General features: G+C 45.4%; 1 protein-coding gene across 1 annotated transcript in view; it reads left to right on the top strand.

Moving 5' to 3' along the window:
• Positions 1-6,686: 6,686 nt before the first annotated feature.
• LOC117348607 (cholesterol side-chain cleavage enzyme, mitochondrial) overlaps positions 6,687-23,709 on the top strand; it is a 41,120-nt gene continuing 24,097 nt past the window's right edge. Inside the window, exons 1-3 of the mRNA XM_033920921.1 lie at positions 6,687-7,056; positions 20,656-20,811; positions 22,701-22,900. Coding sequence (XP_033776812.1) covers positions 6,791-7,056; positions 20,656-20,811; positions 22,701-22,900 — 622 coding nt within the window. The 5' untranslated portion in view covers positions 6,687-6,790. The remainder of the gene's footprint in view (positions 7,057-20,655; positions 20,812-22,700; positions 22,901-23,709) is intronic.

Genomic DNA, 23,709 nt, shown 5'->3' on the forward strand with positions numbered 1-23,709 from the left:
TAACCATTATTCCAAACAAAACATATATATAGTAGTATATAGACCTCCAAGACAACTGGAAGACAAAGACTCCGAATTAATTGAAGACATAGATAATATCACTCTATGGGAAGACGCTGTTCTGCTAGGGAACTTCAACATGCCTGACGCAGATTGGAACTCATACTCAGCAACAACCAGCGGCAACAGGAGACTGTTAACATCCATAAAGGGAGCACGACTCAAACAAATGGTATTGGAACCCACTAGGGCCCAGGCGATCCTGGACCTGGTACTCACCAACGGGGATAGCGTCTCGAAGGTCTCGGTAGGAGAAACGCTAGCCTCCAGCGACCACATGGTGTGGTTCTACCTCAGGAAAGGTTTCCCTAGATCAAACATGAAAACAAAAGTACTCAACTTCCGAGGCACTGACTTCGAACGCATGGGAGATTTTGTCCACCGGACACTGCAGAACCAAGCTACGACCGATGATGTGGAAGCTATGTGGTCATCCCTGAAATCTACCATACATGAAGCGACAAGCCTCTACATTAAATCAGTACACAAACGGCGGAGAAACAACAAACCCCAATAGTATTCCGCAGAAATCTCGCACCTCGTCAAGGAGAAGAAAAAAGCATTTATTTCCTACAAACGAACGGAGACTAGGGAAGCTAAACTAGAACATAGGGCGAGGTCTGCAGTGGTCAAAACGGCAGTCAGGGAGGCCAAACTTCGAGTTGAAGAGACTCTGGCAAAGAACATGAAGAAAGGGGACAAATCCTTCTTCAGGTATATTAGTGATAGGAAAAAGAACACAGACGGGATAGTACGCCTTAGAAAACCAGATGGGAACTGCGCAGAATCAGATTCCGATAAAGCAGAACTACTGAATGAATACTTCTGCTCGGTCTTCACCTGCGAGGCACCGGGGCACAGTCCGCAGTTGCAGGCAAGGCCCAGCGTGGAAGACCGGTTTCAGAATTTCGAGTTCACACCTGGCGACGTCTACTACGAACTGGCTAGACTCAAGGTGACCAAAGCCATGGGACCGGACAATCTACACCCCAGGGTGCTCAGTTCGGGGAGAATCCCTATAGACTGGAAAACAGCTAACGTCGTTCCATTGCACAAAAAGGGTTGCAGAGCAGAGGCTGCAAACTACAGACCGGTGAGTCTCACATCAATAGTATGCAAACTCATGGAAACACTAATCAAAAGTAAATGAGACGCAATCTTGGATGAGGAGAATCTACAGGATCCCAGTCAATACGGATTCACCAAGGGTAGGTCTTGCCAATCCAATCTCATCAGCTTCTTTGACTGGGTAACAAAACAGCTAGACTTGGGAGAATCAGTGGATGTCGTATACCTAGACTTCAGCAAAGCTTTCGATAGTGTCCCGCATCGCAGGCTGTTGAGCAAGATGAAATCAATGGGGCTGGGAGAAACACTAACTACATGGGTCAATGACTGGCTGAGTGGCAGACTTCAGAGGGTGGTAGTTAACGGTACCCTCTCTAATACATCGGAGGTGATCAGTGGAGTACCGCAGGGCTCAGTCTTGGGCCCGCTCCTTTTCAACATATTCATAGGGGCTTCAAGATAACGTTATTCACTGATGACGCCAAACTATGCAATATAGTGAGAGACAGCAATTCACCCGATAGTATGACGCAGGACCTACATTTGTTGGAGCTTTGGTCCTCAACCTGGCAGCTGGGCTTCAATGCTAAGAAATGCAAGATCATGCACCTCGGCAGCAGAAATCCATGCAGAACTTACACCTTGAATGGTGAGACCTTAGCTAGAACTTCAAAAGAACAAGACTTGGGAGTGATCATCAGCGCAGACATGAAAACTGCTGATCCTGTGGAGAAGGCTTCATCTATTCTAAGGCAAGACAGTTGTTAGGTTGCATCCACAGGAGTTTCGTCAGCCGGAAGCCTGAAGTCATAATGCCATTATACAGAACCATGGTGAGACCTCATTTGGAATACTGTGTGCAATTCTGGAGGCCATATTACCGAAAAGATGTGCTGAGAGTACAGTCGGTGCAACGGATGGCCACCAGGATGGTCTCGGGGCTCAAGGATCTATCGTACGAGGAAAGGCTGAAAAATTTGCGGCTGTACTCACTCGAGGAACGTAGGGAGAGAGGAGACATGATCGAGATGTTTAAGTATATTACCGGCCATATCGAGATGGAAGAAGAGATTCTCTTTCTCAAAGGACCCTCAGCCACAAGAGGGCATCCGCTCAAACTCAGGGGCGGGAAATTTCATGGCGATACCAGGAAATATTTATTCACCGAGAGAGAGTGGTTGATCCTTGGAACGAGCTCCCGGTGCAGGTGATTGAGGCAAACAGCGTGCAAGAATTTAAGAGCAAATGGGATGCCCATGTGGGATCCCTTAGAGGGTTAAGCCAAGGGAACTTGCCACCAGGAGAGGGATCCCTAGGATAGTAGATTTGGGGTGGGGTCAATAGAGTTGGCAGACCTGATGGACTATGGCCCTTATCTGCCGTCATCTTCTATGTTTCTATATTTTATGTAACATAAATTATGTCTGAATTGTCATGACATCAGAAGTACATATGGAGTAGTTGCAGGTGATGCTTGGGACAGTTCTGATTGTGTTAGTTCAGTTTTATGTGTTTTTTGAATAGAAGGGTTTTTATTTTTTTTTTAAAGGTTTTGTAGTCTGTGGTCGAGGTCAATAGGTTGTAGAGTTGGGGGGTCGAGTGTTAGGAGGTTGTCGAACAGTTTTTTTTCTTTTGAAGATTTTGGTTGGAGGGTGTGTGAATGGTGCGTGAGTTCTCCTATGTCTGGTTGAGGTGGATTGACTTATTTAGCTGAAGAAATTAGTAACCCCACCCCACCATTCCACACACATTAATTCTCTTCCATTTTTGTTCCCATTCTAAAAAGCACTGATAAGTTCCCAGAAAAAAAATACATTAAAATAAGAAGTGAAAACAAAGGCCCCTACAGATGAGAACATAACATAAGAATAGCTTAACTGGGTCAGACCAATGGTCCATCATGCCCAGTAGCCCATTCTTATGGTAACCAATCCAGGTCACTAGTACCTGGTCAAAACTCAAAGAATAGCAACATTCCATGCTACCGATTCAGGGCAAGCAGACACTTCCCCCATGTCTTAATAACAGACTATGGACTTTTCCTCCAGGAATTTGTCCAAACCTTTCTTAAAACCAGCAATGCTATTTGCTTTTACCATAACTTCTGGCCACTTCATTTTTAAGCTTAGATCTTTCCTTCCAAACAGAGACCTTGCTAGATGTCAAATACAGAATGAACAAGGTAACTTCACAAGGACTTAGCTATGCAGGAAATGTGAATCTCCTCATACACACACCATATAGTGCAAAAATGTGCAAAGGTCTGGTTTTTTCTTTCGATTACATAGCCTAATGCCACACAAGCAGCGCTGTTACAAACATATTCTGAAGGTCAATGCTAAGGTTAACAAAGTTTCCTTCCTTGGACCACAAGGAGATACTGACAAACCACTGGAAGAGATCCCAAAACAACTACCCAGGCACAACACCCAAAGACCCACTCAGTGTGTGAACCAGTTGAGTGGAGTGGACTAACTGGGGAGTGGAAATGGGCCCGGAGTTTGCTCAGCAGAATTTCCCAGACCACCTCTTCCTCTCAACACATTGACACGCTGCCACCACCACCACCATTAGGAACATCTCACCGGGTAGGCCAGCAATGCTTATAAACTTTATAAAACACATTATTATATTTTCTTATAAAGCACATATTTTAACTGAACTCTCTGACATCCTCAGCCTTGCCATTCATAAAAATAAAAGGAAGAAAAGTTCCTGTTTCCTGCTGTCTCATGTCCCCGGCCTATACAATATTTTTCTTCTGCAGACCCTTCAAAAGTCTGACCAAATCCTTGTTTCACTTGCATTATAAAGTACTGAGGATGCCATCTCTCCCCAATCCCAGGTCCTAAAGTCTACGACAGTAGCGCAAACTAGTGCTGCCCGATTCAAGAAAAAAAAAAAAAAAAAGAAAATTTCGATTCGATTCAGTCTATTGAATTGGTTTTTCGATTCAACTTTCCTGCCCAATTGGGTGTTGTTTTTTTTTTTTTTTTTTTTTCAAACATCCTGGTGGGTTTATTTTATATCTTTTTCACCCCCTTTTGACTTCTCCTAACCACACTGGCGCTGTGGTGTAAGTAAAATAAAGAAACAAAAAGGACTTTTCCTCTCTCTGTTAAATCCTAGCTCACGTTTGCGGTCTAACACCAGCTCTGACAGGATACACATTTCAAATCTGACATATTGTAATCACAAAACAGAAAATAAAATTAGTTTTTCTACCTTTTGTTGTCTGGTTATTTTTCAAATCTTATTGGTCCAAGGCTCTGGTTGTCTTTTGATAACTTGCTTGCCAGGGTCTCCTTCTTCCTTCTTTCTGCATGCTAACCATCCATCTGCCATCTCTGTCCTCCTCGTTTCCCTTCCCTCCCCAGGAGGTCTGGCATCTTTCCTTTTTTTGTCTCCCTCCACAGATCCATCTTTACTTAACTACCCTTTCATCCAGCATCTCTCCCTCCTTCCCCACCATCCCAGGGTCCACCATCTCTCCCTTTCTTTTCCCAACTACCCTCCTATCCAGTATCTCTATCCTCCCCTCCACACTATCCCTTGTGTCCAACTTCTCTCCCTTTCTGTTCCTTTCCTCCCTAAAAACCATGGTCCATCATCTCTCTCCCTCTCCTCTATTTTCAGACCCATTATTTCTTCCCACCCAAAGTTCGGCATATGCGCATCTCTTTGAACCCCCCCATTCCCTCCGTGTACTTCTACACCTGGGCCCCCCTCCCTGAAGGCCTGTCCCCCCCTTAAAGGCCTGCATCCCACCCCTGAAGGCCTGTCCCCCCCAGAAGGTCTGCAACCCCCCTGAAGGCCTTTCCCCCCCTTGAAGGCCTGCCTGCCTGCCTGGCCCCCTTGAAGGCCTGCCTGCCTGATCCCCTTGAAGGCCTGCCCCCCCTTGAAGGCCTGCCTGTCCCCCCCCCCTTGAAGGCCTGTCCCTCCTTTGAAAGCCTGCCTGCCTGTCCCCCCCTTGAAGGCCTGTCCCCACCTTGAAGGTCTGCACCTCCCCGAAGGCCTGTTCCCCCCTTGAAGGCCTGCCTGCCTGTTTTCCCCTTGAAGGCCTGCCTGTCTGTCCCCCCCTTGAAGGCCTGCCTGCCTGCCTGTCCCTCTTCCCCTTGAAGGCCTGCCTGTCCCCCTGGCCTGCCTGCCTGCCTGTCCACCCACCCCCCCCCCCTTTGAAGGCATGCCTGCCTGCTCCGACCCACCCCGAACGACCGCTTGCCCTCCTGGCCTCCCCACACCACCTACGGTAGAGAAGCAGCCCGTAGCAGGATCGCGATGCCAGCGATCCCTGTGTTGCTTCGGAGCTGCTTTTTCCATCGCGGTCCCGCCCCCTCCTCTAATGTCAGGCTGCTTCTCCACCGCAAACAGTGCGATGGGAAAATCCGGACGTTGGGTGAGGGACGAACTGGATGCCAAGGCCGGGAGCACCCCCTCAGGGCTTGCACCCGGGGTGGCCCGCTCCCCCCCCCTTGGTACGCCACTGCCTTTCTCCTTCCCCAGTATTAATCATAGAAATACACGGGCTCTAGATCAGGGGTGTCAAAGTCCCTCCTCGAGGGCCGCAATCCAGTCGGGTCTTCAGGATTTCCCCAATGAATATGCATGAGATCTATTTGCATGCACTGCTTTCATTGTATGGAAATTTATTGAAACATGTGAAAAGTATTTATTATTGAAAAAATATTTATTACTGAAGATAGGAATACTTGGAGGAGGGGTTTTTTATGCGATGAGGTAACTCCAATAGAAGCCTGAATACTTATAAAATTAGCAGGAGGCCCGAGTCTGAAGCTTTTTCTCCCCCTTTACAAGATTCCTGAAGCAGAATAGTGGCTTTTTGAGTTTTAAGTCCACAGTGCGTTGTTGAGCCTTAGGAAGAGATTTAAAATTATGCTATTGTAAAGGAATACAAAGTGAAATCTCTTTTTTTGAGAACAGGATTTGCACTAAGGCAGTGGTCTCAAACTCGTGGCCCGGGGGCCACATGCGGCCCGCCAGGTACTATTTTGAGGCCCTCAGTATGTTTATCATAATCGCAAAAGTAAAATAAAATAGTTTCTTGATCATATGTCTCTTTAGCTATAAATTACAATATTATTATTATGATGTAGCCAAAAGGAAAGATTTATAAACTATAAAGAGTTTTACCTCATGCAAAATTGTCATTTCTTTAATAAGCCGTTAACTATTTTTTCTGCGGCCCTTCAAGTACCTACAAATCCAAAATTTGGCCCTGCAAAGGGTTTGAGTTTGAGACCACTGCACTAAGGGTATTTGAGTTTTTTGATTATTACAGTCCCTTTGTGTTTGTGTCTGTGAGTGTGAAGTGAGTTAAAGCATTGCTTATCCCTGAGGGTAACTGGCATGGACTCTTGCTACTTTTGGTGACTCTGCCAGGTACTTGTGACGGGGACTAGCCAAACAGAATCCTGGGCTAGTTGTATCTTATTTTCTCACAGGCGTGTCACAAAGTGCTTGCAAGGGGTATGAACATTGCTCTGATTTGCATAGCCTGCTCAAAGACCCAGCTATAAATTACCGATCCACTCAGTGTCCTTCACATCTTATCACTATAAGAGCAAGGTTTAAGCAGCTGGCTCCAGTGCTCTGGGGAGAGTTGTCTGTGCGCTGTGAGTTTTCTTTTCTGACCGACTGAGTGATGCTAGCCAGGAGGGGTTTCCGCAGTCTCCGCACTTTGGCTAACCTGAATGACAGACTCAGCTTCTCCTTTCGCACCGGCCACTCCATTGCCAGTGAAGTGTATGCCCCCTCTCCCCAGGCAAAGCTGGTCAAAAGCTTTGACGAAATCCCGGGGAACTGGAAAAACAGCTGGCTAAATCTCTACCAGTTCTGGAGGGGGGATGGCTTTCACAACATGCACAACTTCATGATTGAGAATTTTAAAAAATATGGCCCTATCTACAGGTAGGAGATGACCTTCGCTGCTTATTTCATGTCTTGGCATTTAAATTGCTGTGTCTGTCATAACTTTATTTATATTAAATATGGAAAAGCAGCATAACTACTACTATAGAGCTGTATCTGCTACATACAGTATGTGCGGTATGTGTTTTTAGTGGATGCATCTTATAATTATGCCTGATAAGACAGTGATTTACATGGTAGATCAGGGCTGCCCAAGTCCGATCCTCGAGATCTACTGGCAGGCCAGGTTTTCAGGATATCCACAATGAATATGCATGAGAGAGATTTGCCTGCATTGCTTTCTTGGTATGTAAATCTCTTTCATTGTGGATATCCAGAAAACCTGGCCTGCCAGTAGATCTCGAGGACCGGACTTAGGCAGCCCTGTGGTAGATAGCAGGGATGAGGAGCTAGAAGATTTTAATTTTGGACCAGATTCGGTAAATGGTGTCCAAATTTTGTGGCTGCTGCTGCTGCAAAAAAAAAAATCAGTACCGAGTACTATCCTATAAAGCAGTGGTTCCTAACCCTGTCCTGGAGGTCCACCAGGTCAATCGGGTTTTCGGGCTAGCTCTAATGAATATGCATGAGAGAAATTTGCATACAGTGGAAATGACAGGCATGCAAATCTGTTCCATGCATAGTCATTAGGGCTATCCTGAAAACCCGATTGGCCTAGTGGGCCTCCAGGACAGGGTTGGGAGCCACTGCTATAAAGGGCACTCATAGCTGAGCGACCTTTATAGACTAGCACAGGGGTAGGCAATTCCGGTCCTCGAAAGCCGGAGCCAGGTCAGGTTTTCAGGATCTCCACAATGAATATGTGTGAGACGGATTTGCATGCAAATCTATCTTGTGCATCTTTATTGTGGATATCCTGAAAACCTGACCTGGCTCCGGCTCTCGAGGACCGGCATTGCCTACCCCTGCCCTAGTACATAGCGCACATTCCCATGGCCAAATGTGGGCCTGCTGCAACCAGGTGATATTCCTGGCACCCAATTCTATAAAACTGCATGCAAATTTCTGAAACGCTCCGACCCACCTATGCCCCTCTCATAGCCATGTCCCTACCACTACTACTACTATTTATTATTTCTATAGCGCTGAAAGGCGTACGCAGCGCTGTACATTTTAACATAGAATAGACAGTCCCTGCTCAGAAGAGCTTACAATCTAATTTAGACAGGAGGTTATAGTGGGTCTAGGTATCTGACAGCTGCGAGGGGGAGTTTAAGAATTGAAATCGGTTTCCAAAAAAGTGGGCCTTTAGCTTGGATTTGAACACTGCTAGGGATGGAGCACGACGTACTGATTCAGGAAGCCTGTTCCAGGCATACGGCACCGCAAGAAAGAAAGGACGGGGTCTGGAGTTGGCAGTGGGAGAGAAGGATACAGATTGGTGCCGACAGCTGCGGTGGCATGCAGACGCCGCAGCCGACATTCGCCTTGGGGGAGAGAGAGAGAGAGAGATGCGCGTGGTAAGCGCACTCCTACCTGCGGGGACCTACAGCGCACGGAAAACGGAACACGCTGGTAAGAGTGCTCATGCGCGCTTAGGCTTTTATTATATTATAGATAGATAGATATTTTTTAAAACATTTTTCATTGGCCATTTATTTGATCATAAGAACATAAGAACATAAGAAATGCCTCCGCTGGGTCAGACCTGAGGTCCATCGTGCCCAGCAGTCCGCTCACGCGGCGGCCCATCAGGTCCAGGACCTGTGCAGTAATCTTTTATCTATACCCCTCTATCCCCTTTTCCAGCAGGAAATTGTCCAATCCTTTCTTAAACCCCAGTACCGTTCGCTGCCCTATAACGTCCTCTGGAAGCGCATTCCAGGTGTCCACCACACGTTGGGTAAAGAAGAACTTCCTAGCATTCGTTTTGAATCTGTCCCCTTTCAACTTTTCCGAATGCCCTCTTGTTTTTTTATGTTCTGAAAGTTTGAAGAATCTGTCCCTCTCTACTCTCTCTATGCCCTTCATGATCTTGTAAGTCTCTATCATATCCCCTCTAAGTCTTCTCTTCTCCAGGGAAGAGAGACCCAGTTTCTCCAATCTTTCTCTATCTCTCCCTTTTTCTCTCTCTATTTCTGTCTCTCTCCCTTTATTTCTCTCTGTCACCTTTTCTCTCTCTCTTTCTGTCCCTCTCTACTCTCTCTATGTCCTTCATGATTTTTTAAGTCTCTATCATATCCCCTCTAAGTCTTCTCTTCTCCAGGGAAAAGAGACCCAGTTTCTCCAATCTTTCTCTATCTATCTCTCTCTATTTCTGTCTCTCTCCCTTTCTCTCTCTTTCTTTCTTTCTTTCTCTCTCTCTCTCTCTATTTCTCTCTGTCTCCCTTTCTCTCTCTTTTTCTGTCCCTCTCTACTCTCTCTATGCCCTTCATGATCTTGTAAGTCTCTATCATATCCCCTCTAAGTCTTCTCTTCTCCAGGGAAAAGAGACCCAGTTTCTCCAATCTCTCAGCGTATGAAAGGCTTTCCATCCCCTTAATCAGTCGTGTCGCTCTCCTCTGAACTCTCTCGAGTAACACCATATCCTTCTTAAGGTATGGTGACCAATACTGGACGCAGTACTCAAGATGCGGCGAGGAAAGTTGTTGCGTGCCCAGTCTTTCAAAGGAGTGCATACTTTTTATGACACTGCATGCCTGGGCAGCAGTTCGTGCATGCACAATGGTTAACAAATTGCCCATGCATTAACCTTGTGCTTGAATGAACTAACTGCACTGGCACTATTGTGAAAGTGTGCACTATTATTGGTAAATGGAGACCCCTCCTCCCCCCCCAACACAAAATGTCATGTATTTTCTACACATTTTCATTCATTAATAACAACATGGAATATGCCATATCGTTGCAAACAGCCCATCCCTAGTAGTAAGAGTCCAAAACCGAGTACAAGAGAGAATCGGGCTCCAGTCTCGTCTTTGTCACTCTGGGGCAGATTTTCAAAAGCATACTCTGCAAGTAAGACTGGTTGTAGCCAGTCTAGCCTGTAAGTTGTTTCAGCCTCCAACGCACAAAACGGTTCTTGGTGGCTTTTGCCGGCGGCAGTAGCGGCCACCTTGTAGCGTGCAAACTTTTCCAGCAGTTTAGAGCTGTGAAGCATTTAACTTTTTTTTTTTTTTTTTTATAATCTTTATTGATTTTCAAACTTTGACAGTGCAATACAATTAATTGAACATAAAACACTGCATAAAACGCACTATTAATTACACAAGTAATACATAAAACAATCATTTTCTCCCACCCTCCTCCCCATTAATACAATAAGACATATTATGTGATTACAATATTATAATTAAGTAATTTTATTCCTCAAAATACATTTCCCTCCCCCCACCCACCCTCCCTGGATGTGCACGGAAATCTTTTTTATTTTTTATTTTTTAGCAGCATTTTACTTGATTTTAAAATATTTCAGTTGAATTTTAAAGTCCGTTAGGAATGGCCCTGCGTGAGTTTGTGGGTGTGGGTGTGTCCCACTCCTAACAGCTGCGTCTAAAATCATCGCTTAACTTAAAAAATAAAAAATAAAAAGACTCCTGAGATGACCTTAGCAAAGAGGCTTCAGCTGCAGATTTTTGCTTTTTCACCTTGCCGCTGCTAGCCTCTTGTTTGGAGCTCTGGCGATCACAGATCTGCACTTTCTTGTACGCGGGCGCTAGCATGTTCCGCCCCCTTTTTACAGCCGATGGTTAACACAAACAACACATTTTGCGCGCCGCTTGCATTGAGCATCACTTGGTAAAATAAAAACATAAGAACATAAGAAGTTGCCTCTAAATCTTCTCTAGCACGAGCAGCTTCTCCGTCTGCTGCTCGTGCTGGCTTTCCCTCTGACATCACTTCCTGGCCCTGCAACCCGGAAGTGAATTCAAAGGGAGCCAGGCTTGTGCGAGCAACAGGCTAGAGTAGTTGCTCATGCTGGTGAAGATTTTAAAGAGATGCAGGAGGGTGGGGAAGGGAGGGCATAAGTGTGGCATGGGGGGGGCAGATAGATGCCAGTGCCCCCATCGAGATGGCGCCCGGGGCGGTCCGCCCCCCCCCCCCCTTTTCTACATCACTGCATGGCCATTAGCACATAAGCCCTTACTGCCACTTGTTTTGTAGGTGGTAAGCATCTTGTCGCTAATCATGCACTAATTAGTTAGCATATGGTGATGTAGTTATGCTAACCAATTAGTGCAAACTAGAGAATGACACGGGGACAAATTTGTCCCCGCAGGAACTCAATTTCCTCATCCCATCCCTTCAAGTTTTGTCACTGTCTCTGTCCCTGTCCCATTCCTGTAAGCTCTGCCTTAACCACACAAGTTTCGAACACTTATGATTTTAAAGTGTTTGAGGCTTGTGCAGATGAGGACGGAGCTCAGGCATTGGTGGAATGAGGCATTATGACATCACAATCTGAGCTCTAGAATGTTGCTACTTATGATGTTAAAGTGTTTGAGGCTTGTGCAGATGAGGACAGAGCTTGCAGGATGGGGGCAGGAACAGGAAAAGAACTCACCAGGACAGGAAGTGAAAATGAGTTCCCGCGGGGACGAGGAAAAATCTGCCCCCATGCCATTCTCTAATGCAAACCCACCTACTCTCAGCCCTGCTGGACACACTCCAGCCGTAAAAAAATAAATCTATTTTTTTTAGTGCATGCATAGCGTGCAGTAATCCCCAAATTACCGCAAGATGCCTGAGTGTGGCCCCCTAGTAGTGCTTTTTAATCAGCGGTAAGCAAACGTTCGTGTTTTCTGCAGCTTAGTAAAAGGACTTCTTGAATTGTAACATTCTTTGTCAAGAGAAGGAAACCATTCCTCCTGAGGGAGAAGTCGCAACTCAGTCTGTTTAACTAACTGTGTGCACCTGTGTATTTGCACAAGAAACTTAGCATTTATCTCCTGCTATGTCGTGTGCTGTCCAACTCTTACATTCTCTCTTTCACTCTCTCCACTAATAGAACTATGAGTTGCCCCAGGCTAACTTTTCATGAGCTTCTTTAATTTAAGAACAAAATAAGAGGCAAGAGAGATGTCTGAACCAGCCACGAGTTACATTTATTCAAAGCAACATCCTATATAATAAAACCCTAGAGCGTGCGCTCTTGAAATTTCGTGATCCCTGCCGCTGTGATTTCTGATCCGTGGCAGCTAATCCGGCGGCAGGGAACATTTTGGCCACTCCCCTCCTCCCGCCCTCACTCACCATGGAAATCAGGCAAGCTCTCTCCCTGCCATGTTCTCAGCAGGGAACACACCTCCCACCCTAACTCGCCGCTGCTGCTGCCGATCCTCCTCTAAAGAGCAGCCTGCGATGGTGTCCGGCTTTAGCGAACCTCGCAGGCCGCTCTCCACCCTCGGTAGCACGTTCCCTCTGATGCACGGGATTGCATCAGAGGGAACATGCTACCGAGTTGGAGAGTGACAGGGAGAGAGAGAGAAAAATAGCAGGAGGGAAAGAAACAGAAAGAAAGGAAGAAAGAGACAGGAGCAGGGAGAAAGACATAAATAAAGAAAGACAGACAGGCATATATTCTAGCACCCGTTAATGTAATGGGCTTAAACACTAGTAGATAAAATATAATCCTAGGTCTTTAAAAAGACCATTTAAAGTCCCAATGAGTGGAATCCTAGGATAGGGATTTTCCTAGGATTCCACTGTTTGGGGGGACTTTCCTAGGATTCCACCCTTTGGGACTTTAAATGGCCTTTTTAAAGACCTAGGACTATATTTTATCTATGTTGCTTTGAATAAATGTACGGTAACTTGTGGCTGGTTCAGACATCTCTCTTGCCACTTTTTTTGTTCTTGGTTTATTATCGAGGCCAGCCCCCTTCTTTTTTTTGTTCCTTCTTTAATTTAAGACAGATTCTTTCCCGTTTGTCAGTATTAGCCTGTGACCATGGTGCTGTTAGTTTTTGAAGCCACTAATGTAACTGAGGACTCTTTAATGGAGGTAACTCAATGTGGCACTCAGTCTTCTGTTTTGACCCATCTGACCGACTGGTGTTTATGTGTGCTTTACTGGATTCCGGATTCTCATACTCTCAATGGAAATTTATATATCTGGCACTCCTTCTGGTTGAAAAAACTTATTCTCCAGTACCAGGTGCCACCCCACAAAGCTGCCTTTCCCCAATGGCTCTCCAGAATGCAGGGAGTTGCTGCCTTTGAGATTCACTCATACCAGACCTCAGTCCGCCTGGAGCACTCGTGTTATGTCTTTCACTGGCATGTTTTGGGCTGCTTTTGGGAGTCTACTTTCTGCGGTCTGGACCTCAGGTGTACAGGGGGGATGGTGTTTGTGGTGCATGCTGGGATTTGGAATGGACTGGATGGGGACTGAGTGGGGGGGCTGAGTGGATGTGGGGGAGGGAGAGAGATTGGGGATGCTTACTACACACTACAAACATTGAAATGCAGCAGGACGAAGGTGCACCTTTTTTGCCTGAGGATATCATATGCCGGTTTGTTTTCACTATTGCTGTTCTGTATTTGCTTGTTCTCCTTGTACTAGAAGTTCTTATTGATTTATTCATTGTATGCATATGTCTACGCCAAGGGTAGGGAACTCCGGTCCTCGAGAGCCGTATTCCAGTTGGGTTTTCAGGATTTCCCCAATGAATAGGCATTGAAAGCAGTGCATGCAAATAGATCTCATGCATATTCATTGGGAAATTCCTGAAAACCCAACTGGAGTTCCCTCCCCCTGGTCTGCGCTGCGTTTTCCCAATAAAATACATTTTTAAAAAATCTGCAGGTTTTAGTGCGGGCCGGTGCGCTGAGTACTCTGTGCTGCTCCCGACACTCATAGAGCATTCAGCGCACTTGCCTATGCTAAAAAAAAAATAAAAAATAATGCTATTGCGGTTTTGTAAAAAAAAAAAAGGGGGGGGTAAGTGATGCAAGGAAAATTCAGATTATTCATATCCAAATTCATTTTTTAATATAAAATATTATTATTTTTTTCAAAACCCAAATAAATTGTATTGTTTTCTCACAAAAAATAATGTAGGGCTGATGCACTGCAAAGAGTTTTTGAATATGTGGTTGAATGGTAATCAAATCCACATTAAAGTTACTTAGAAACATAGAACCAAGATGGCAGAGGTGGCAGGTCAAAAGCGCGCCGGGACAAAGGCGCGAGCAGACAATTGAGCGCAGCGCGGAGGCACGCACCGAAGAAAATTACTGTTTTTAGGGCTCCGACGGGGGGGGGGGGTGTGGGGGGGAACCCCCCCACTTTACTTAATACAGATCACGCCGCGTTGTGGGGGTGTTGTGGGAGGTTTGGGGGGTTGTAACCCCCAAATTTTACTGAAACCTTCACTTTTTCCCTGTTTTTAGGGAAAAAGTTAAGTTTACAGTAAAATGTGGTGGGTTACAACCCCCCAAAACCCCCCCCAACACCGGCACGATTTGTATTAAGTAAACTGGGGGTGCTCCCCAACAAAACCCCTCGTCGGAGCCCCTAAAAACAGTAATTTTCTTTGGCGCGCGCCTCCGTCTTGCGCTCAGTTGTCGGCACGAGCCTTTGTCTTCCGCGTTGTTGTCTATGAACCATGGCAGATAAAGGCCAAATGGCCCATTTAATCTGCCCATCCATTATCTGTCAACATTGGGGGGGGGGGGAGGGGGGTACTGTTCTATTGTACACAGAGGAGACCTAGAACGTTTCTTCATATGAGGAGCTGCTGAAAAGTTCTCAGCCCAACCAACAAAGTCGGGGCAGTCTCCATCGAGGACTATACACTCAAGGGGAAATTCTAGAAATGGCAATTAACATTAAATTTAAAGTGACTAGATAAAAGGCCATATGCAATACACCAGGCATCATTTATTGTCCATGAACTCAATTAAAACAGAGATCACTTTCTGTGCTCAGAGAACCGCTCTCATCTGAGACTGTTAAGCGAGCATGAGTAGCCCACCATTTAAACGGCTCATTTCTCAATCATTGCACAAGTGTTCTATTTACTGGGGGTGTTTTTTTTGTGTGTGTGTGTGTGTGTGGGGGGGGGGGGGGTTGTTTTATCTTCTTGGCACACACTGTGTTAACAATTTTAATAATCTCAAAATACATGACGTCTGGCAATCCTAAGTTTGGCGACCCTTATAGCTGCAAATTACATTACATTAAGAACATAAGAACTGCCATCTCCGGATCAGACCTTCGGTCCATCAAGTCCGGCAATCCGCACACGCGGAGGCCCTGCCAGGTGTACACCTGGCGTAATTTATAGTCCACCATATCTTTATATGCCTCTCTTAAGGAGATATGCATCTAGTTTGCTCTTGAAGCCTAGGACGGTCGATTCCGCAATAATCTCCTCTGGGAGGGCATTCCAGGTGTCAACCACTCTCTGAGTGAAGCAGAACTTCCTGACATTAGTCCTGAACCTGTCCCTCCTTAGCTTCATTACATGTCCTCTAGTCCGTGTCAAATTGGACAGTGTAAATAATCTTCTCTGCTCTATTTTGTCGATTCCTTTCAGTATTTTGAAGGTCTCGATCATATCCCCACGCAGTCTCCTTTTCTCAAGGGAGAACAATCCCAGTGTTTTAAGTCGATCCTCATATTCCAGTTTCTCCATACCCTTCACCAGTTTAGTTGCTCGTCTCTGCACCCTCTCCAGCAGTTTTATATCCTTCTTTAGGTAGGGAGACCAATGTTGGACGCAGTATTCCAAGTGGGGTCTGACCATTGCCCTATAAAGCGGCATTATAACTTTCTCCGATCTACTCGAGATTCCTTTCTTTATCATGCCCAACATTCTATTTGCCTTCTTTGCCGCTGCCGCGCATTGTGCCGACGGCTTCAGGGTTCTGTCTATCAGTACACCCAGATCCTTTTCTTGTTCACTCTTCCCCAGAGTTGCACCTGACATTGTATACTCGTATTCAAGGCGGATTACAAAAGAGCTAACTGGACATTTCCAGTAACGTTACAATTGTTTTTTGGTTATAAAAGAGGTAAGATAGCTGGATAATTTCCAGGAGAACTTGCAAATTGGATAGTAAAAATGGCTGGACATTTCTAGGTAATATTACAAATAGGTTACAAATAAGATTACATTACATTTTAGGGATCTGTATTCTTGGTTGGTATTTTTTGGAGGAAGAGATTACCAAAGTGGAGGCTTTGGGAGGGGAATTTACCAGGGAGGAGAGGGAAGAGGATACATTTTTTGAATAGCAGGGTTTTGATTTCTTTTCGAAATGTTTTGAGATCTCCCGTTGCCGTCAGCAGATTGGAGATGGAGCGGTCAAGGTTCGCTGCTTGCCTCGCAAGTAGGTTGTCAAACATCTTCTTGCGCTGAGTGCCTTTGAGCGGAGGGTAGGCAAATGGGGTCAGGGTTCTTCTTTGTCTTGTGGTGAGGATCTGATTTAGGCGGTTGTTTAGGTAGGAGGGGGCAGAGCCGTTTAATGCCCAGTTCCAGTAGAAACAGTTCAGGCAGTGTGATATTTGTACTAGAGAGTTGCACGGGAACAGAAATCCCACCCATCCCCGCCCGTCCCCGCCAGAATCCTCTCCATCCCCACCCGTCCCCACCAGGATTCTCCCCGTCCCCACCCATGCCCGCAAGGAATTACCTCCATCCCCATAAAAAGCAGCAATTACTTCTGACAGGATCATCAATTCCACAGTTTCTTTTGTGTTTGCGCTGCTGTTTTCCTTGTGGAATCTCTTTGGTGGAACCCTTTTTTTGTTTTCTGTTCAGGTAATTAACTTATAAACCCCCTCTTTTACTAAGGCTGACGTGTCCATTATATTATATGTATGAACCCTGCTTCCAAAGCCTTCCATCCCCGTGGGAGTCCCGTTGGCTAGAGGGGGGTCTCTGTGGGAGTCCCGTGGGCCAGAGGGGGGTCCCCGTGGGAGTCCCGTGGGTTAGGGGGGATTCCCACGGGACCCCCGTGGGACCCGTGGGATTCCTACGGTCCCCGTTCGCGTGCAGACCTCTAATTTGTACTCTCTGGAGCGGTGTATCCCAAACTGTGTGCCACCTGAGATTCCGGGTGTGCCGCAAGATGTTGGGGAGGAGGAGAGGCGCTGACTGACTGCCTACAGGACGTGCCTTTTTTGGCCTCTGTAGCAGTCGGCCGGCGCCGGTGCCTCTCCTTCTTTCTTCCCTTCCAGCACCCTCCGCTGGTGGCTCAGGGCCCCGTCTGGAGGGCCTTCGTGCATGGGCGGACGTCGCCGTGATGACATCACACATGTGTGTGACGTCATCCATGTGTGTGACGTCATCCATGTGTGTGACATCATCCATGTCAACGTACGCACACTTCCGGATATCATCGAGTTGCAGCCACCATGTTTGGTGTGCTGCGGCGTCACAAAGTTTGCGAGACACTGCTCTGGACTAATCTAATGGTTAATGAAGTGGCCTGAGAAACAGGGAAAACTGGGTTTGATTCCCGCTTCAGCTCCTTAACTCTCCATTGCCCCAGGCACAAAATAAATACCTTATATAATATGTATACTGCTTTGATTATACAGTACCTATGGAAAGGCAGTACATCAAATCCCATCCCATGGCGCAGTGGTTAAAGCTACAGCCTCAGCACCCTCAGGTTGGGGTTCAAACCCACACTGCTCCTTGTGACCCTGGGCAAGTCACTTAAACCCCCAATTGCTCCAGGTACGGTTCATAGACAATTGCGCGCAAGACAATCACGCACGGACAAAGAGGCGCGGACAACTGAGCGTAAGACAAGTGATCACGTGTTAACATGGTGAATGTGCGCATGGCCTTCGTTCGGCAGGCGCCATCTGGAGGCGCGCTGAATTGTCATTGCGCTGCGTTATCGTTGCGCTCAATTGGTTTGCGCTGAGTTATCGTTACGCTCAATTGTCATTGCACTGAGTTATCTTTGCGCTCAATTGTCTCGCGCAGTATTGTCTTTGCGCGGTGTTGTCTTTGCGCTGAGTTGTCTTTGCGTTTTTGTCAGCATGCGATTGTCTTGCGCGCAATTGACCTGTCACTCCCCAGGTACATTAGATAGATTGCGAGCCCACTGAGACAGACAGGGAAAATGCTTGAGCCTGAATAAATTCATGTAAACCATTCTGAGCTCGCTGATTAGTCTGTGTATGTCTAATAATTTAAATTGTTTGTCTCCCAGCTATTTTACATTATTATGTACAACGCTTTGTACCTTTGGTAAAGCGTTTAATCAAAATTTAAATAAACTATGAAACTGTAAACTATGGACGGTATAGAAAAATAAATAAATAAATTACCTTTACCCATTGAAATCAAGACCAGAGATCCCATAACAGTCAAGATAGAGTTGTCAGATATGTATGGGTTTATGTATGATTTTCATACATAAACCCTGTTGGTGATGTGTGAGAACAAGAAAAAAAAAAGCAGCCTATTGTCTTTAAACATGTGAGCAAAGAACCCCGCAGACAAGCTGAACTAGCAAAAGAATGCTCACAGGTTTAAAGACAATAGACTGTTTTCAGTCCAATTCTTTATATGTGAGTTTGCAAACAATTGGACCCCTGAGGAAGGCGTGTTCGCCGAAACACAGACCGTGTAGGGTCCGGTTGGATTTTTACCACTATATTTACACTGTATTTTTTTTATCATTGTACTTTTTTCATTGAATTTTCATGTTTTTATATGTCAGTGTATAATAAATTATCTCCAGAACATCTGTATCCACAGGTTTTTTTTTGTTTGTTTTCATCGGTGGATCATTGGGTCTCCCCATTTTTCTTTGATCCTTTTAAGTAACCTCCATAGACTTTTCACTGGCTGGTTCTTTTGATTGCTTCGTTAGTGTTTCCTGGATTGCTTGTTGTGCCTCTTCTTTTGGATTTGCTGATGTGTGTGACCCAGGTGTCATTAAGAGCCCTACGGTTAATGCCATTAATGGATACCCAGGTGGAACTTGCCAAGGGGAGGAGTTAAGTGGGTTATTGAGTTATTGGAAAGCTGCAGATCCTGTGTGGGTGGTACCCTTCAGAACAAGGATGGTAGAAGCCACCTCTGTGCTAATTTTGCCAGAGTGGAAAAACTCCCTAATGGAGGGAGATTGTTTGCTGCTAGCATAGACCTCAACAATCCTCGGAACGACATGGAGAAAAGATGACTTTATCTCCTCCCTCCACCCCACCCCCTTACCTTCCCAAGGAGGAGTTCTTAATAAATAGCCTTTGGCGAAACTACAAATATCTTTCAATTTAACTTTCAGGAAGATAATGTACCTAGTTGAATTTGCCTTGAAGCAAAGTTGATGTTCCAACTATTCATCATTGTGTACTGTGGAATAATTTCTAAAGTGGAGAAAGGAGTGGAGAGCTTAGCAAAAGAGAATATTGAGCAGGTAGTACTGTAAGGCTTTTGCGATTAGCCTCCTTCACCCCCAAATCCCCCCCTCATGCCCTTGGGATCCATAAATACAAAAACCTGCCAGTAAGTGTAGAAGCTACGTTCAAAGAGGAGGTTCACAGTGAGCCACTTTACGGGATAGATTCAGTAAATGGCATCCATACTAAGGTGCCAGAAGAAATGAGCCACGAGCACTGTTCTATAAATAGCACTCCGACCTGGGCACTGTTTATAGAATAGCACTTGGCACCAGGATCCAAGCCCAACTTTGAGGATTGACTCTAACTAAAAACCTGGTGTAAATCCTTGTGCGTTGGCGTTCCCTCTGACCTCACTTCCTGGCCCCGCGACCCAGAAGTGATTTCAGAGGGAGCCAGGCTGGCGCGAGCAGCTGGCTTGAGTATTTGCTCACGCTGGTGAAGATTTTAAAGAGGCACGGGAGGTGGGGAAGGGAGGGTGCGAGTATGGTGTGGGGGGGCCAAGGCAGTCTGCCCCCCCCTCCCCACTAAGCCACTGATTTAATTCTCTTATTTTCCCACTTTCTATCTGAACTTAAGTCAGTTAAGCTTCTTGTACCTGTGTTGGTCTATACTACAGTGCTTGAAGATTGTGTACACATGCAAGATGATGGTATCTTGAACTATTCTGTCTGTTAAAATCTTAGTGATGCTTGTTTAATTTATTGCCTAAATATATATGTGTATAGGACTGAATTTTATATATTGCACTGAAAAAAAATCAGCCCTGAAAAAAAAAAAAAAAAAGCCTAAGTGCTATTCTATAAACTGTGTCTAAAGTTAGGCCGTGCCTAACTTTAAGCAAGACCATTTGCACCAGCGGAATCGTGGTGCAAAACCTCAGACTTAAAGTTAGGCACAGATGCCCCTTATTCCATAATTACATATATAACTTTTGAGGAACGCCCCCAATGTGCCTTTGACCCTCCCATTTTTGCAACTCTTTTTGGTGCCTTGCGTTAATTTAAATTAAAACCACTTAATGCTAATAATTGCTCATTAAGAAGCCAGCTATGTGCACTAATTGGCTTGTTATTCAGTTAAGTTGTACCTGCAACTCAAAGCACCGTTTATAGGATTCGAGAGATAATGTATTCTAGTTCTTATGTGCAGTACTGGCGCACGTTGCAATATACGTTCGCTGCCGTGCTAATGCGCAAAACATGGTGGATGGGTAGTAGCGCAGATCAGTGACAATTTTCCTTCTACCATCTGAACCTTTACAGGGAGAAGGTTGGTTACTACGAAAGTGTAAATATCATTCAACCCGAAGATGCCGCCGCTCTGTTTAAAGTTGAAGGCATGTTTCCAGAAAGGCTAATGCTGCAGCCATGGATGGATTACCGTGAGTACCGGAAGAAGAAAAAAGGGGTCCTTCTCAAGTAAGTAATGCATCCATTAAGACAGGGGTAGGGAACTCCGGTCTTCGAGAGCCGTATTCCAGTCGGGTTTTCAGGATTTCCCCCAATGACTATGCATTGAAAGCAGTGCATGCATATTCATTGGGGGAAATCCTGAAAACCCGACTGGAATACGGCTCTCGAGGACCGGAGTTCCCTACCCCTGCATTAAGAGCTTGTAAGAAGAGAATATGGGACTCATTTTCAAAGCATATGGACATTTCAAAATGGCAAAAAAAATGGTTGTTTACAATATCAAATCAAATGATTTGAAAAGAACACCATTAAATCAGACCGGAAAGTACATCAATCGTTCATACAGGTCCAGACAACAAACAATGCTTAAATAGTTTCTAGGTGAAAAGCTAAACAAAAGAAATGTGTTTTCAATAGTGATTTAAATTTAGCAAATGATGGTTCAAGTGGAAAGGGGGGGAAGGTAAGTAGGGTTACCAGACGTCTGGGAAAAATCTGGACGTGTCCTCTTTTTAGATTTCCAAAACCCGGCAGTTTGGCTGGGTTTTGGAAGTCTCTGAGCTCGGGGCCGTGTCTGAAAGGCCTCTGCGGACATTGATGTGACATCATCACGTTGACATCCGGGCATGCGCTGAGGCTCGGGGAAGGAGACCGGAGGCTTGGCTGGGGTGCAGGGCTGGGGCAGAACAGGCCGGGTCCTGAGTGCAGTGTCTTGGGTTACAGTGAGAATCTTAAAAATCATCCGATGTTTAACTGGTAACCAGTGAATAGCAATATTTTGAATGTTCTGTAGGTGTTTGAGCTGTGTAGTAGTTGTAGCTGGAAGAACAGAGTTGCAGTAATCTAGCTTTGAAATGATCAGAGAGTGAGTAAGGGTATGTAGAGCATCAAAATCTAGAAATGAACAAAGATAATGTAACAGGCAGAGGGTTATAAAACTGGATTGAATAATGCTTGTTATGTGATCATGAAAAGTGAGTTGTGTAGGGTTATCAGATTTTATTTATTTATTTATTCAATTTTCTATATCGTTCTCTCAGGGGAGCTCAGAACGGTTTACATGTATTTATTCAGGTACTCAAACAGTTTTCCCTGTCTGTCCTGGCAGCCTCACAATCTATCTAATGTACCTGGGACAATGGGGTGATTAAGGGACGTGCCCTGGGTCACAAGGAGCAGCGTGGGTTTGAACTCACAACCTCAGAGTGCTGAGGCTGTAGCTTGCCACCTTTTCTGTAAGATGAAATATGGGAATTAAGCCCATTGTAGATGTTTGAGCGCTGATCACCAGTTTGTCTCCGTTTTAAGCAAGTACTGTGTATGCAGGAGCAGGATTAACCAATAGGCTAAGTAGGCACGTGCCTAGGGCCCGAAATGGTCAGGGGGGCCCAATGAAGGAGGGCATCAACATAGTTTTTTTCCAAACGGCGATGGGCTCCTCCAGCATCGATCAGCAATGCGGGCCCCCCCCCCCCCGATTGGCAATGCAGGCCCCACTCCAATCGGCAATGCAGCCCCCCCCCCATCGATGGAAAGTAAGACAAGCAAGCAACGCGGGTAAGAAAGGCAACAGGAACTGTAATTGTGCAAGCGGTGCTGCTTATCCAAAGCTTCCCTCTGACGCAATTTCCTGTTTCCGCCTGGGCGCATGGTGGGGTGGGGCGGGGCAGGGGGCCCAGTGTACTTGTGTGCCTAGGGGCCCTCGACGAATTAATCCTGCCCTGTGTGTATGTATTAGTGGGTTTTTAATACTGTGTACGTATTTCCTGGAGACAATGATGGAAGCGTGGGGAAGAAGACACTGGCTCCTAAGTTTGCTGTGACCTTTGTATAAAGCGGGATACAAGCTCATAAACTCATCGTGCTTCAATATTCCTTTTTATTGTACTTTGTAGGACTGGTGAAGACTGGAGACATGACCGACTGCTGCTTAATCGAGAAGTGCTTTCTCCGAGTGTGATGGATCGCTTCTTACCTCTCTTGAACGATGTGAGTGAGGACTTTGTGAAAAGAATTTACAGCCAGATTGAGAAGAGTGGGCAAGAAAAGTGGACAGCGGATCTATCAAATGAACTCTTCAGATATGCTCTGGAGTGTGAGTCCCTCCTGCTCTTCTTAATGCTTTGTACGAAATTATTTGGATTAGATTTAAGAACCCCTGTGGGTCAAATTTAGTCAAAATATAGCATGTAAAACAACCCAAGAAAAGTCGTTTCTTCCACATACACATAGATTGTATCCCAACCTGCAATTCCACTCACACTCCATTGAAATCCCTCCCCTAAACACACCTACATGTGTATTGCATTAAACCACACACCTCATCGCCACACTTATTTTTTACATTTCATATTGTAATTTTTATATGCTAGGTTATCAAAGCAATCCAACTTCAGTTATTACAAAATACTGCAGCAATGCTGATTTTCAGATCACACAGGTATAATCATGTCAGTGGCGTACCTAGCATATGTGACACCTGGGGCCCATCATTTTTTGACCCCCCCCCCATCTATATGAAAAGTATGATTTTTAGTAACAATCCACATATCGCACCACAAGAGTGTTCCTAGGAAAAGGCAGCATCTTAAATACTGCAGGGAGCACCAGAACACCAACACATACATTGTAAAACTAAACAAGCCAGATCCCACACAGTCAATTGATCCTGTAGTCAATGCCAACTGAAAACTATGTTCTTTTCATACACACAGAACAGAGATACACCCTCGCCCAATATGGAATAATCACAAACTAAAAATAGAAATATGTAGACAAAAGTTAAACTGAACCGCCAAGAAACCAGACCCTGGATACAATGCAACACCACAAAAACAATAACACATGTCCTCTAATACAGTGCAAAATATAAAGACAGTAGATGTAAATTTGAAAAAACTGATA

Source organism: Geotrypetes seraphini, chromosome 14 (assembly GCF_902459505.1).
Source record: "Geotrypetes seraphini chromosome 14, aGeoSer1.1, whole genome shotgun sequence".
NCBI lineage: Eukaryota > Metazoa > Chordata > Amphibia > Gymnophiona > Dermophiidae > Geotrypetes > Geotrypetes seraphini.